This window comes from Manacus candei, unplaced genomic scaffold, assembly GCF_025592945.1.
Source record: "Manacus candei isolate 608988 ecotype Guabito, Panama unplaced genomic scaffold, ASM2559294v1 h1tg000071l, whole genome shotgun sequence".
Taxonomy (NCBI): domain Eukaryota; kingdom Metazoa; phylum Chordata; class Aves; order Passeriformes; family Pipridae; genus Manacus; species Manacus candei.
The window spans coordinates 6207976-6219586 of record NW_026138119.1 but is presented as its reverse complement, the minus strand read 5'-3'; the positions used below and the strand labels follow the sequence as shown (position 1 = coordinate 6219586).

General features: G+C 60.4%; 2 protein-coding genes across 5 annotated transcripts; both read right to left on the bottom strand.

The window, feature by feature from the left end:
• Window positions 1-5: 5 nt before the first annotated feature.
• Window positions 6-4637, bottom strand: FPGS (folylpolyglutamate synthase). 4 transcript variants are annotated; one of them, XM_051808109.1, is made up of 15 exons: window positions 4497-4637; window positions 3449-3577; window positions 3291-3344; window positions 3110-3174; window positions 2915-3029; window positions 2716-2793; window positions 2360-2421; window positions 2157-2259; window positions 1983-2060; window positions 1765-1912; window positions 1589-1687; window positions 1256-1406; window positions 1092-1167; window positions 827-893; window positions 6-725 (listed from the first exon to the last, which is right to left on the bottom strand). In XM_051808109.1, the coding sequence occupies exons 1-15, from the start codon at window positions 4593-4595 to the stop codon at window positions 298-300; spliced, it is 1752 nt and encodes a 583-aa protein (XP_051664069.1). In that variant the 5' UTR covers window positions 4596-4637; the 3' UTR covers window positions 6-297. The 4 variants fall into 4 exon arrangements, with proteins under 4 accessions (XP_051664069.1, XP_051664072.1, XP_051664071.1 ...); XM_051808112.1 differs by lacking the exon at window positions 4497-4637 and adding an exon at window positions 4426-4447; XM_051808111.1 differs by lacking the exon at window positions 4497-4637 and adding an exon at window positions 4109-4354.
• A 1458-nt stretch (window positions 4638-6095) lies between these two features.
• Window positions 6096-11003, bottom strand: CDK9 (cyclin dependent kinase 9). Its single transcript, XM_051808113.1, has 7 exons — window positions 10856-11003; window positions 10141-10221; window positions 9958-10049; window positions 8264-8430; window positions 7901-8072; window positions 7676-7824; window positions 6096-6728 (listed from the first exon to the last, which is right to left on the bottom strand). Exons 1-7 carry the CDS (start codon window positions 10945-10947, stop codon window positions 6363-6365), a joined length of 1119 nt encoding a protein of 372 aa, XP_051664073.1. The 5' UTR covers window positions 10948-11003; the 3' UTR covers window positions 6096-6362.
• Between the last annotated feature and the right edge of the window lie 608 nt (window positions 11004-11611).

Genomic DNA, 11611 nt, shown 5'->3' with positions numbered 1-11611 from the left:
CCCCCTACCGCCCCCCCAACCACCCCCTGGGCACTGGGACCCCAGCACAGCCTGGGGCAGCCCCCCCCAGATCCAGGGGACCCCCAATCAGTCTCACCAAGAGCGGAATGTGGGCCAGGAGCATCCCACACATGGGCAGTGTCCCCAGGAGGGCACAGGTAAAAGGCACTGGGGTGAAAAATGGCTGAGCCGGGGTGGGGCGAGGGTGTCCCATGTGCCCTCCCGGATGCCTCCGACATCATCGGGGGCACAACTGCTGCTTCAAGTAAAACCAAGTGCAAAGCCCAGTCCATCCAGTTACTGGGAGAGGGCGGGGTCAAGCAGCCGCAGGGCCCCCCCCACCAAGTGCAGGCTGCCGGTGACCAGGACACGGACAGCGGCCGCCTCCCGCAGCAGCACGGCCCCGCTGCTGGCAGCAGGGTGGGGGTGAGCCCCCGAGGTGGCAGGGGCTGCCAGATGGGGGTCCCGGCCCTGTGCCACCCACTGCAGCGCCTGGGCCAGGCATGGGAACACGAGGGCTGTGGAGTTGAGAGGTCGCGGGGCTGGGGGCACGAGGAGCAGGGAGCCTCGGGCAGGGGCTGGCTCCAGCAGCCCCCCCACCCGCAGGGGAGCTGGGAGCCAGGGGTCCTGCCCCCCCTTCTCCTCCAGCAGCCGGGTCCACGTCCGCTGGTTCTCCAGGCAGCGGGTCAGGGCATTCTCCAGTGTCACGTTGAAGTTTTGCTGGTCTGGGAGGGATGGGGATGGGGGTCAGAGATTTGGGGGGGTCAGGGAGGGGGTCAGGATTGGGAAGGGGGGCCGGGGGAGACCCCGGCTCCCCAGCACTCACCCGCGTTGTTGGTCACTGACTCCTCCGTGAAGTTGGGGCAGAAGACAGCGTAGTCAAAGTGACAGGGCTGGGGGAAGAGGGGGCATCACCACTGCAGGAACCCTCAGGATACACCCAGGGACAGCAGGGTGGACAGATGGACAGACAGACAGGGGGCCAGCTCCACCTCACAGCTCCCTGCTCCCACAGCAAAGCAGGCCCCAGGACAGGCAGAGAGCCCAGGCATCCGGGCACAGAGACTCCCCTGTGCTCCCCCAAACCTCACCAGCAGCAGTTTGAGCAGCGCCGCCGTGTCCCGGTCCCCCGTGGCGTTGAAGAGCAGCACACGCACCTCGGAGCCGCTGCAGGGAGAGAGGGCAGGTGGCCCATGCCCCAGCATCACCACCATGCCCCCCCGGGCATGTGTCCCCCCTCGTGTCCCCTTCTTACTCGTGGAGCTTGTCCTGGTTGAGGGCAGCCTGGCGGAACCAGCGGACACAGGCCTGGATGCTGCTGGTGGTGTGAGCTCCGTCCAGGTACCACGTCACAGGGCCGTGGGACAGCACCTGGGTCCGGCCCAGCCACTCTGTGTCCCGCAGGCCTGGGGGGACACAGGGCATGGATGGGGCCCCCACACCCTCCCCAGCACCGGTACCCCCGTGGGGATCCAGTGTGGGGCAGACTGTGCCCTCCAGGACACGTGGCACTGGTTGGGGTTCAGCATGGCCCTGCCATGTCCCCTGTGACACAGCGAGGGGAATTCCTGGTGTGGCCATACTGCACCTTGGATCATGGCGTCGGTGGGGTGGAAGGCAGGCGCCAATGGCACCGGCCTCCCCACCAGCTCAGTGCTTGGTGGCACTTCCTTCAGCTCCCCAAGACCTGGGGGGACAGGCACCCCACTGAGACCCTGAGGGCCACGGTGGGGTCTGTCCCCCATCCCCATGCCCCTGCCTTACCCTGGCAGCCGCGGCGCTGCAGCCACATCCGTGCCAGCTGCAGGGCCAGGGCGGCGTTGGAGCGCTGGTGGGCACCCGCCAGCCCCAGCTGCAGCGCCCGGCAGCCCTCCTCGAACTCGTCCAGCTCTGGGCACAGGTAGAGGGGACACTGCAGGGAGAGAAGGCTGAGCCCCCCGCCTTGGGGTACCCCCAAATCCACACCCCTGCCACCAGCTCACCTTCCGCTCCTGGGCTCGCTCCCTCAGCACCGCCAGCGGCCGCTCCGGCTGCGCCACAGTGAACGCTGGCACACCAGGCTGTGAAGGATGGGGATGCTCAGGGACACACGGGAGCTCAGAGTCACAGGGGAGCGCACCCCAAAACCACGAGGAGAGATGACCTGGTCTCCCTACCTTAAAAATGCCCCCCTTCTGCCAGGCAATCTTCTCCATGGTGTCTCCCAGGATGCTGGTGTGGTCGATGCCCAGGGCGGAGACCCCACACACCACCGGTGCCCTGGGGATGCAGCACAGCAGTGTCCCCACTGTCCCCACCACAGAGGGGACACCAGGGCCTGGCAGCTCTGGGGAACAGGCTCAGCCACACCAGGTCCTACCTGATGATGTTAGTGCAGTCATAGGCGCCACCAATGCCAACCTCCACCACTGCCAGATCCACCTGGGGACACGGGGACACTGGAGCCATCACAGGGCCACCAGCACCATGAGTCCCCATGGATCCTGGGATGTGGGTGGGGCCAGGTCCCTGTCACCACCCCTTCCAAACCCACACCAGAACACACCTCCCATTTGCTGGGGAACCATCCACCTGGCACAGCATCCCCTGGTTACAGCCACAGCAGCCTGACCCATGCAAGTTCTGCCACAAGTGGGGGCTGAATCCTATGTTCCCCCCTCCTTGATGTCCCCAACCCATCACAAGCTGGAGGTCACCACCACCACCACCACTTACCTTCTCCTGCAGGAAGACATGGAAGGCCATGACGGTGAGGAAGCGGAAATACGCCGGCATGCTGGCGTGCACTGGGTCCTGCCAGGCAGAGCGGGCGTGAGGGGACAGCACAGGGCATCCCCAACCAGAGTGGGGGCACAGGGCCCCAGGAGGGGGGACCCAAGGGAGGAACCACCCCCATAAGCCCTGCTGCCCCTACCTTGGTCTGCTCCAGGCGGTTGTAGACCAGCCAGAAGTACTTGTTGAAGAGGTCCTTGCTGATGGGCTGCCCATTGATGCGGATCCGCTCGCGCACCTGCACCAGGTGAGGGGAGCTGGGGGGGGTGCAGAGCAGGGGGAATGGTCAGGCACAGCACCACCGGCCCCCCAAAACCCTCCTGACCCCCCTGCCCACCTGTAAAAGCCTGTCTTCAGCCCGTAGTTGCGGAGGATGCACTCGGTGAAGGCGCAGGCTGAGCCCTGAGGAGATGGTGGCGTTAAAGCCCCCTGTGCCTGGGCAGGGGCAAGCAGAGCCACAGAGCCAGCAGCTCCCCCTCATGCCTCCAGTCCCCCGCAGCACCACCCACTCGCCTCACCTTGCCCTTCGTCCCCGTGACGTGTATGATGTTCAGTCGATCCAGGTCCTCGACCTGTAAGAGTTCAACCACCCCGTGAGAGCCCCGCAGCTGCCAGTGCTGAGCACGGTGGCACCGCTGACGGGACAGGGGGACAGGGATGGGGATCCCCCATTCACCTTCAGCCCACTCCTCTCCAAAAAGCCCTGCATGGCTTCCAGCTGGGCCTGGGGGTCGCCACGCTCCCGCTTCACCTGTTCCAGGTCGCTGGCATTGGTCTGCAGGGTGTTGAGCATCCGGACTGCGTCCTGGAAAGACCCCTGTGGTGGTCAGGATGGTGCCCAGCACCACCCACCCTGCCTGCCCCAAGCCCACCACACTCTAACCCACCCCATGGGGCTCAGTCCCCTCAGTGGTGCCCGTGGCCACCCACACCGGCAGCATCTCTGCCATGGCGCCGCGGGGCCGAGCCGGCAGCGCCAGAGCCCGTCACGGGGACAGGCTACTTATGAGCAGGGGTTGCCCGTCCCTCCCCAGGCGCCCCTTGGCCCCGCGGTGGGGGCACAGGGCAGGCCAGCGCCCGGCACCCGCTGCTGCTCAGTGGGACAAGGTCGCCGGCGGGAGCGGGCAGCGCTCCAGTGCACACCCGGTGTTTAACGAGCGGCACTAACGAAGCAGCCGCGCTGTTGAAGCAGGAGCGCTGCACCTGCACAGCACACGTGGGACAAGAGCCCACCCAACCCGCTGGTTCGGGACGTGCGGCTGGCGCCGCACCGGGGGCCTGGCATGGGCCCAGCACATGTCCCCAGCGTGGGGACACCCCACCCAGGCAGCTGGACCTTGGCCCGTCAAACAGCGGCAACTGGCACCGGCGGCGCTTCCAGCTCCAGGGAGCGCGGGGCAGGACCGCTCCCGCCTGCCCGGGGGGGCACGCCGGGGGACTGCCATCGTGCCCACGACGCCTGGAGCGGCCGCGTGGCACCGGGACACACCGCAACCGCCGGAGCGGCTCCCGCCGCAGGCCGGGGTCACCCGCCGCTGCCACGGGGCGCGGCGGTTTGCGGGGTGCCCCGAGCGGAAAGCGGGGACACTCGGCCCAGGGTTGCGGGACATGGCAGAGGGTGCGGGACGGGGTGGGGTCCGCCGCCCGTGGTACCGGAGCCGCATCGCTGTCCGGGGCCCTGGGACCCGCCCCCCGCCCCCCGTGCGCGCTCCCGGCGGCAGTACCTGGTAGTCCGTGGCGGGGGCGCGCGCGGGGCGCGTGCCGAAGCGGCGCCCCCCGGCCCGCAGCGCCACGCGCAGCGCGCGCAAGCCCCGCGCCACCATCCCCGCGCCCGCGCGCGCCGCCGCCGGAGGGGAGGGGGGGAAGAGAGGGGGAGGCGTGACCGCACCGCACCCCCCCCGCCATCTTTGAGCCGGGCAGCGCGCGCCACGTCAGGGCAAGGGAAGGGGCGGGGGAGGAGCCATCTTTGCGAAGGGCAGCGGGGCGGCGCCCCCTCCGCGACCACCGCGGGAGGGGGGTCCCGGCCGACCCCTCGGGACACGAGAGGACGAGGACGAGGATGCAGCACCAGACGCAACGCCACGCGAGGTCGCTTAGTCCGCCAGCACAGGGACGTGGCCCTGAAGCCCGTATGCCCAGCCCGGGGCACAGGGATCCCCGGACCCCGCAGCCCTCGCCTGGGGCCAGCGGAGCCCCCGGGCTGCTCCAGCAGTGCCAGTTAATCCTCTGCAGCGCTGCCTGCGCTGACCCCCCCCAGTACCGCAGGGGCAGGGCAGGGGTTTCAGGGTGTCCGACCCTGCATCTGCCCTCGGCAGTAACAGGGGCTGTCGTGCAGCACTCCCGCTGCTGTCTCCGGATGGGCAGCAGAGTTTGGGACTCTGTTTGGGACAGGACAGTGTTTATCCACAACGACACAAATCAACTGGCTTATTGCTTGTAACCAACTTGCCTTTCCAAAGAAACAAATCCCCCCCAACCAGACACTGTTTCAGAGCCCAGAGCCGAGACGGAGTTACCTTGTACAAGTCTTCTATTATCCACACTTTTTATCCTGAGGCCTTATGCTACCCACGTGGCTTTTTTTAACAGACAAGTTAACAAGTGCCAAACGTTGTCACTCATGGCACATCACACACATTGAGTCTAGGGATCCCTGGGGCTCAGCAAGAAGGTGGCCAGCTACAGCTCACAGCTATGGGGGACACTGCAGGGAGCACTGTGGAGGAGCACTGGCTCTGGATGAGTTGGAAGCAACCAAGCTCTGGCATAAGGTGTGCACGGGTGATCAGTGTGTGCACAGGCAATTCCAGTAGGATGGCAGGTCTCACCTCAGGCCAGGTCAGCACTCACAACTCCCTCCCCCATCCCAACTCCTGCCCAGCCAGGGCTGCAGGGAATCAGGGTGGGTGTGTCCCCCAAGACTCCCGAAGAAAGCATGGATGCCACATACTGTTACAGAGATCAATGATTCCCACTGCAAATCCAGGCTATATGGAGCACTCAGCTCTGCCAGCCACCCCCTTGGTTTTCCAAGTAAGCCCCTTTCCAGGCTAGATCCCAGCCTGCAGTGAGAGCAAGTCATGCTGTCTAGAGCGACTGCCTTCCCCAGGACACCTCTGATGACTCAGAAGCACCTGCCTCATCCTACATCAACGCTTCAGTGCTCAAAAGTTACTCCATGCAGGAGCTACAACCAATCAAGAAAGCTGAGATCTCCAAGCAGGGCCCAGCTTAGTCCAGGGCAGCTAATCCCAGCCTTGCTGGTCCCAGCACCATTTGCCAAGAGCCCCAGCATGGACAGAGACTCTTTATCCATCACCAGATCCATGACAATTGATCTGCAAGTTTAATGTAACCAATACAGACAGTTGCAGAGGGTGGGGAACACAGGTTCTGAGGCAAAACTGCAGGGAAACACCGTGGAGCTCACAGGTGCCACCTTCCCAGTCACGCAGCTCCGCCGTGGCTGAGAGGAGACGGCTGGGCTCTGCCAACGCCATCAGTCACTTCACCTTGAAAAAAGTCCTTTCCTAGACAAAAAGACCTCGCTGGGACATCCCAGAGAAGCCCAGCCAGGGCCTTGCTGGGTGTCAAAACACCCTGTCAAACTCAGTCTGGTTGGTGGCCGTCGGGTTCCTGCCTTGGTTCGCCGGCTGCTGGGGCATGTGCCCACCCCTCCTGCGCGGCGGGGCCAGGTACTCGAACATGGACTGGTTGTGGGTGGACAGCATGTTTTTGAGGTCCGAGGGCATGGGGTCCGACCAGAAGAAGTCGTGGTTCAGCGCGTCGTCGCTGTCGATGCGCTGGGCGGGGTCCAGCACCAGCAGCTTGTCGATGAGGTCGAGGGCATAGGGGTCCTTGACGTAGGCCTTGAGCCGGTCCTTCACCTTCCGCTTCTGCCCCTTGGGCAGGTCCAGCTTCTCGTACAGCTCGTACTTATCCACGTTGGGCCACACCTGGGAAGGGGCAGGAAAGGGGGTTGACAAGAAAGAATTACCGAAAGCACAAGCCATTTTTTATTCAAACACCCTCAGGCAAACCAGGGTGAGGTCTGAAATAACAACTCTATTTTATAACTTCCAAGCCAGCAGACCTTGTTCCCACAGCAACAAGGAGGCATTAAAGGGTGCTCTAACGCCTGGAGACATGTGGACAAGTCAGGACAGGGCCTTCTGGTGTGGAAACAGCATGCAGGATGCTCCAGGATTTCTGGCTCTCCCACAAAACAACTACTAGAGAGCATGGCTACCACAGACAGAAAGATAAGGTGACAAAACTGATTGCTACACAATCACCCGGATGTGGCACCTTTTATCCTTAGAAAGCAAAGCTGCAATCACCAGCATTTATCTCAACCCTGATCTGGCAGAGAACACAGCAGGTGGCAAAGAAATCGCCTTCAATGTATGTACATAATGAATGTGACTGCAGGGTCAGGACTCTGCAGCTGCCGGCACAACATTCCGCAGATCCCAGCCCGGGCTGGGATCCCTCAGCTCGCTCCCCACAAGAGGGCAGGACGAGCTGCTGATAAAGGAGGAGCTGAGAAAGGACCGGGCCCAGCGCTCACCCCAAGGCTGAGATGATACCACAAATCACGAGCCAGAATTCAAGAGGTTTTTCAAGGTGACCAGTGCAAAATACCAGAGACAAACCTCTCAACAGAAAAAAATCCCCACCCTTCTTTAAGCAGAAATTGAGTGTGTTTCTCTGAGAGACAACCCCCAAACACAGAAGCCTAGAAGACTCTCCAGCCTCCCTACCAGCTGCAGGCACCTTCCAGTGCTGCTGGGAGCACACAGCAGCCAGCGCTCAGGGCAGGGAAGAGCCCAGGAGTGCCTGGCCCCACACCCTGCTCACACTCCTCCCGCTCTCCACAGCACATCCCCGCTCCTGCCCTCACCTCTGGGGTGATGGATCCGCAGAGCTGGCTGATGAGGGTGAGCTGGTGCTGCTCCGTGTTGCCCTGCATGATGGGGCTGCGGGTCCACATCTCTGCCATGATGCAGCCTGCGCCCCAGAGGTCAATGGGGGGACCGTAGTCCCGCTCCCCTAAACGGAGATGCCGAGTTAGTCTCCCAGAGGGACGAGGAGGGATGAGAAGCTAGCAGAGCCCACCACCTCCTACCTAGGAGCAGCTCGGGAGGCCGGTACCACAGGGTCACCACGCGGTTGGTGTAGCGGTTGGGCTGGCTGTTCTTGGCCAGGCTGAAGGCTCGAGCCAGCCCAAAGTCCGCCAGCTTCAGGACTCCGTCCCGCGTGATCAGGACGTTCGCAGCTTTCATGTCTCGGTGCAAGATCTGTACAAGGACAGACATTGAAGGGTTAAGGCATCAGAGTGCCCTCCTTGGGTGCCTGCTGCCGGCAGGATGCTCAGACTGAAGAGATGAAATACAAGGATTTCCCTCCAGCCTGTGCTCAGACATCTGCTACTTGGAAAGCCACAGAGAGCAGGGTGGCCTCGGAGCACAGCACGGATCTGGCCCATTACCTTGTTCCTGTGGATGTAGTAAAGTCCATTCAGCAGCATCTGCATAACTTTCTTGATCTCTGAGAGCGTGAACTTGACATGGGCGTTGCTGAGGAGGCCGGCCAGGTCATGCTCACAGAAGTCAAACACAAGGTAGATGCTGCCCTTGCAGCGGTTGTATGGAGAGGCTGTGGGAGAGACACGGAGGCTCCGTCAGTGAGGGGCATGGAATAAATCACAGAATATCCACAGCTGGAAGGGACTCACAAGGATCCAACTTCTGGGACCCTTAACCCTTTCACAGCTCATCCCACCACCCTGCAGCTCATACAACACTTGCTAGACAGAACCTCAGGGCATGGGAATGCAGAGAACCAGAGAGCCTGCAGGTCCTTTGTAAAGAGGCACTAAGCAAAAACAGCAACACAAGAACAGGAGATGAGGGTTGGCACAGGCAAGGAAAGGGCATGAAAACATTTGAAAGCTTCATTTCATGCTGCTCTGTGCACAATAACGGCTGTGGGGTTTCCTCCCTGCGAGCTGTGGCTGCCAGCCAAGCACCATCGCCGATGGCATCAGCGATAGAGGCACCCACAGACAGCCCTGGGAAACGTGCACTAACAAGGAAAACCTGCCCAATCTCACATTAGAAAGTGAGGCTTTTTGCAACCTCAAACAGCATCCACAAAAACAGACCACTCTGGATCAAACCAATTTAAAACTCCAACTGCAATTTAAAGTCTGTTATAGGAAACCTCAAATGAAGTAATCGATTTCAATCTTGTTCCTAGAGCACACACGCAGAATGTTATTAAAAAGAAAGGCTGATTTTCATCAGCTGTAATCAGCAAAACCTGCTGATAAGCAGCTCCAACCAGAAAAGCTCAGTCCCCACAAAAGCACAGTGCTCTCCTCTCCAGCCAGGAGAGTACATGCTACACTGGGTTTGCAGTTCCTGACACAGATACAGCCCCAAATGCCCCTTTCCAAGGTAAAAGAAAAGTCTGAAATTTAAGAACAGTAAATGCAACCTTTCTACTTTACTGTAAACTGAGGTCAAGGTAGATTTGCATGAAAACTGGAATTCAAACAAAACAAAACCGAAACACAAACTACTGACAAGTCCACAAAAATATTTACCTTTGCTGTGCCAGACGCCCAATCGTCACAGCTCATTTAATCACACAGTGAATTAAAAATTAACTTGTTATTGGTGTTTTTACTCATACCTATTCAGACAACAATCCACACAGTTCTGGAGTAACTTCAATTTCCCAGTACTAGGCCAGTTCAGTGATTGGACTTTTCAAACAACACCATCACCAGGGATCTGCCAGTTTCATTTTTATTTGTCATGACTGGCAGGGAAGGGCAGGCTGTAACATCAGCTGTCACTTTCCAAAGTATTTTTCCAGTACAAATCCATGTAAGGGAATGATATATAAACTCTAGTGAACGTTTTAAAGCAATTTCACTGAAAACAGAGCCAGGCCAGGTGTGCTGAGCCTGCCAAGCACCCGTCAGCGGGGGAACATGGCATGAGGTGGGAGTGAGGAGGTGGAGAAACTCTTTTCCAGTATAAGTGAGCCGTTACCCCCCATCACAGACAGCAACAAGCTCAGTTAGACAACCCCAGTCCCAACACGAGACACCAGCCTGCTCAGCAGGGCTGAAAAAAAAGCCATCAGCAACACAAGAGAGACACTGCAAAGTACCTTTGGTCCTGCAGATTTCTATGAGGTTCACCACGTTCTCGTGTTTGAGCAGCTGCAGGATTTTAATCTCTCGCAAGGCTGTGATGGGAAACTAGGAGAGAGAAAGAGAGGACGGGGATTAGAGATTCACCCCCCAGGCCAGGCCTTCCCTAACACAGCCCAGCCATGCTCCCACACTTACCCCCCTCCTTCTCATTTTCCATCAACACCTTTTTCAGTGCTACTTTCTTGCCTGTCTGACGATGTTTGGCTTTGAAAACTTCCCTGTAGAAACAGAAACAAATCCGTCAGCGGCACGAGGAAACAAAAGGGAAGGAGCCAGGTGCTCCTGACCGGGAACAAAACCAAACAAGACACTGAAGTACCAGGCAGAGAGCTCCGTGCTGAGCCACCACCCAACCCAGCCACATCCCCCTCAGGCCAGTGGCCCCCAGGATGGGCTGAGCCAAGAGACAGCCAAGAGCTCCTGCAGCCTGACAAGGATTTTGGGTAAAGCAGCACATTTTGAGCCAAGATGTAGATTTTGGGTAAAAAGTTCCACATTTGGGGCAAAAAGTTGTAATTTTGAGCCAAGCTCCACGTTTTCGGTAAGAAGTTGCACATTTGGGGCAAAAAGCTGTAATTTCGAGCCAAGTTGCACATTCTGAGCCAAGTTACAGGTCCCCACCCAAGTTGTCTCCAAGATAAGCTCTGCTCTGCGTGAGCGGGGCCTCAAGGTGGGAAAAAGTGGTCACATGAGCCAGGGTGGTTCTCTGGAGCCAGAGGAGTGACCGAGGAAAGGAACACCCGAGCAGGGCGAACCCGGGCCTGGCGCGGGCGGGCCGCGGAGCCGGGCCCGGGCTGTGGGCCTGAGACGGGGGGGAGAGCCAGGGAGGGCCGTGGCCGGTGGGGCACTCACCCAAAGGTGCCCTGCCCGATCTTGGCGAGCTTCTCGTATTTGGAGACCTCGTCGCAGAAGGGGCACTCGACCATGTCGTACTGCTTGGCCATGGCGGCCGCGCCGTTGCCACAGCACCGCGGCCCGCCTGTTCCGCCACGTGACCCGACAGCGAAGCCACGTGACCCGCCCGCTGCCGCGCGGGGCATCCTGGGAGTTGTAGTCCGCAGTGGCGCCCGCCATGTTGTCCCCGCTGTCACCCGCTCCCCTCCGCGTTGCCCGAAAGAGTGTTTTTGTGCCCCCCACTTGTGCTTAAACGCGTCAGAGGTTAAGCAGAACTTCTGCTCCTGCACCCCGATGCTGTGGCATGGGAATGCCGTGGCCAGGGCGGGAGGACACTTTGGGGTGGTGGGAGGGGACCCCGAGCTCCTGCCCCTGTGCCCAGATGGGGACAATCCCTCCGGCTATGCCATGTTCAGGTGCAGGACGAACTGGAGGTTCTGTCTGGGGCTGTTTGAAACTGATCCCCAAGGTGGAGAGTGCAGGGAGACAAGGATAGAGTACTAGCAGGGATGGCTGGTGACGTCCCGTCCATGGGAACAACCAGCTCCCTGGGAATGGGGGACAACACGGACACCAGATCCCTGCCAAGGCCAGGCCACCTTGTCCTGCATGGAGACACTCCCACGGGGCACACCAAGGTCTCCCAGCACGAGAGCACAGCTCCTGGCAGGGCCCACCGGCAGTGATGCCATAGGGTTCTCACCCTGCAGGGGC

Coding starts and splice junctions, on each gene's coding strand:
- FPGS (XM_051808109.1), bottom strand. CDS start 4,595: ATGGTGGCGCGGGGCTTGCGCGCGCTGCGCGTGGCGCTGCGGGCCGGG. Junction 1,688..1,764: donor GCAGCGCCGCGGCTGCCAGG/GTAAGGCAGGGG, acceptor CTGTCCCCCCAG/GTCTTGGGGAGCTGAAGGAA. Junction 1,407..1,588: donor CACCGACGCCATGATCCAAG/GTGCAGTATGGC, acceptor GTGTCCCCCCAG/GCCTGCGGGACACAGAGTGG.
- CDK9 (XM_051808113.1), bottom strand. CDS start 10,947: ATGGCCAAGCAGTACGACATGGTCGAGTGCCCCTTCTGCGACGAGGTC. Junction 10,050..10,140: donor ATGGAAAATGAGAAGGAGGG/GGGTAAGTGTGG, acceptor TTCTCTCTCCTA/GTTTCCCATCACAGCCTTGC. Junction 8,431..9,957: donor AGAAATCTGCAGGACCAAAG/GTACTTTGCAGT, acceptor TCTCTCCCACAG/CCTCTCCATACAACCGCTGC.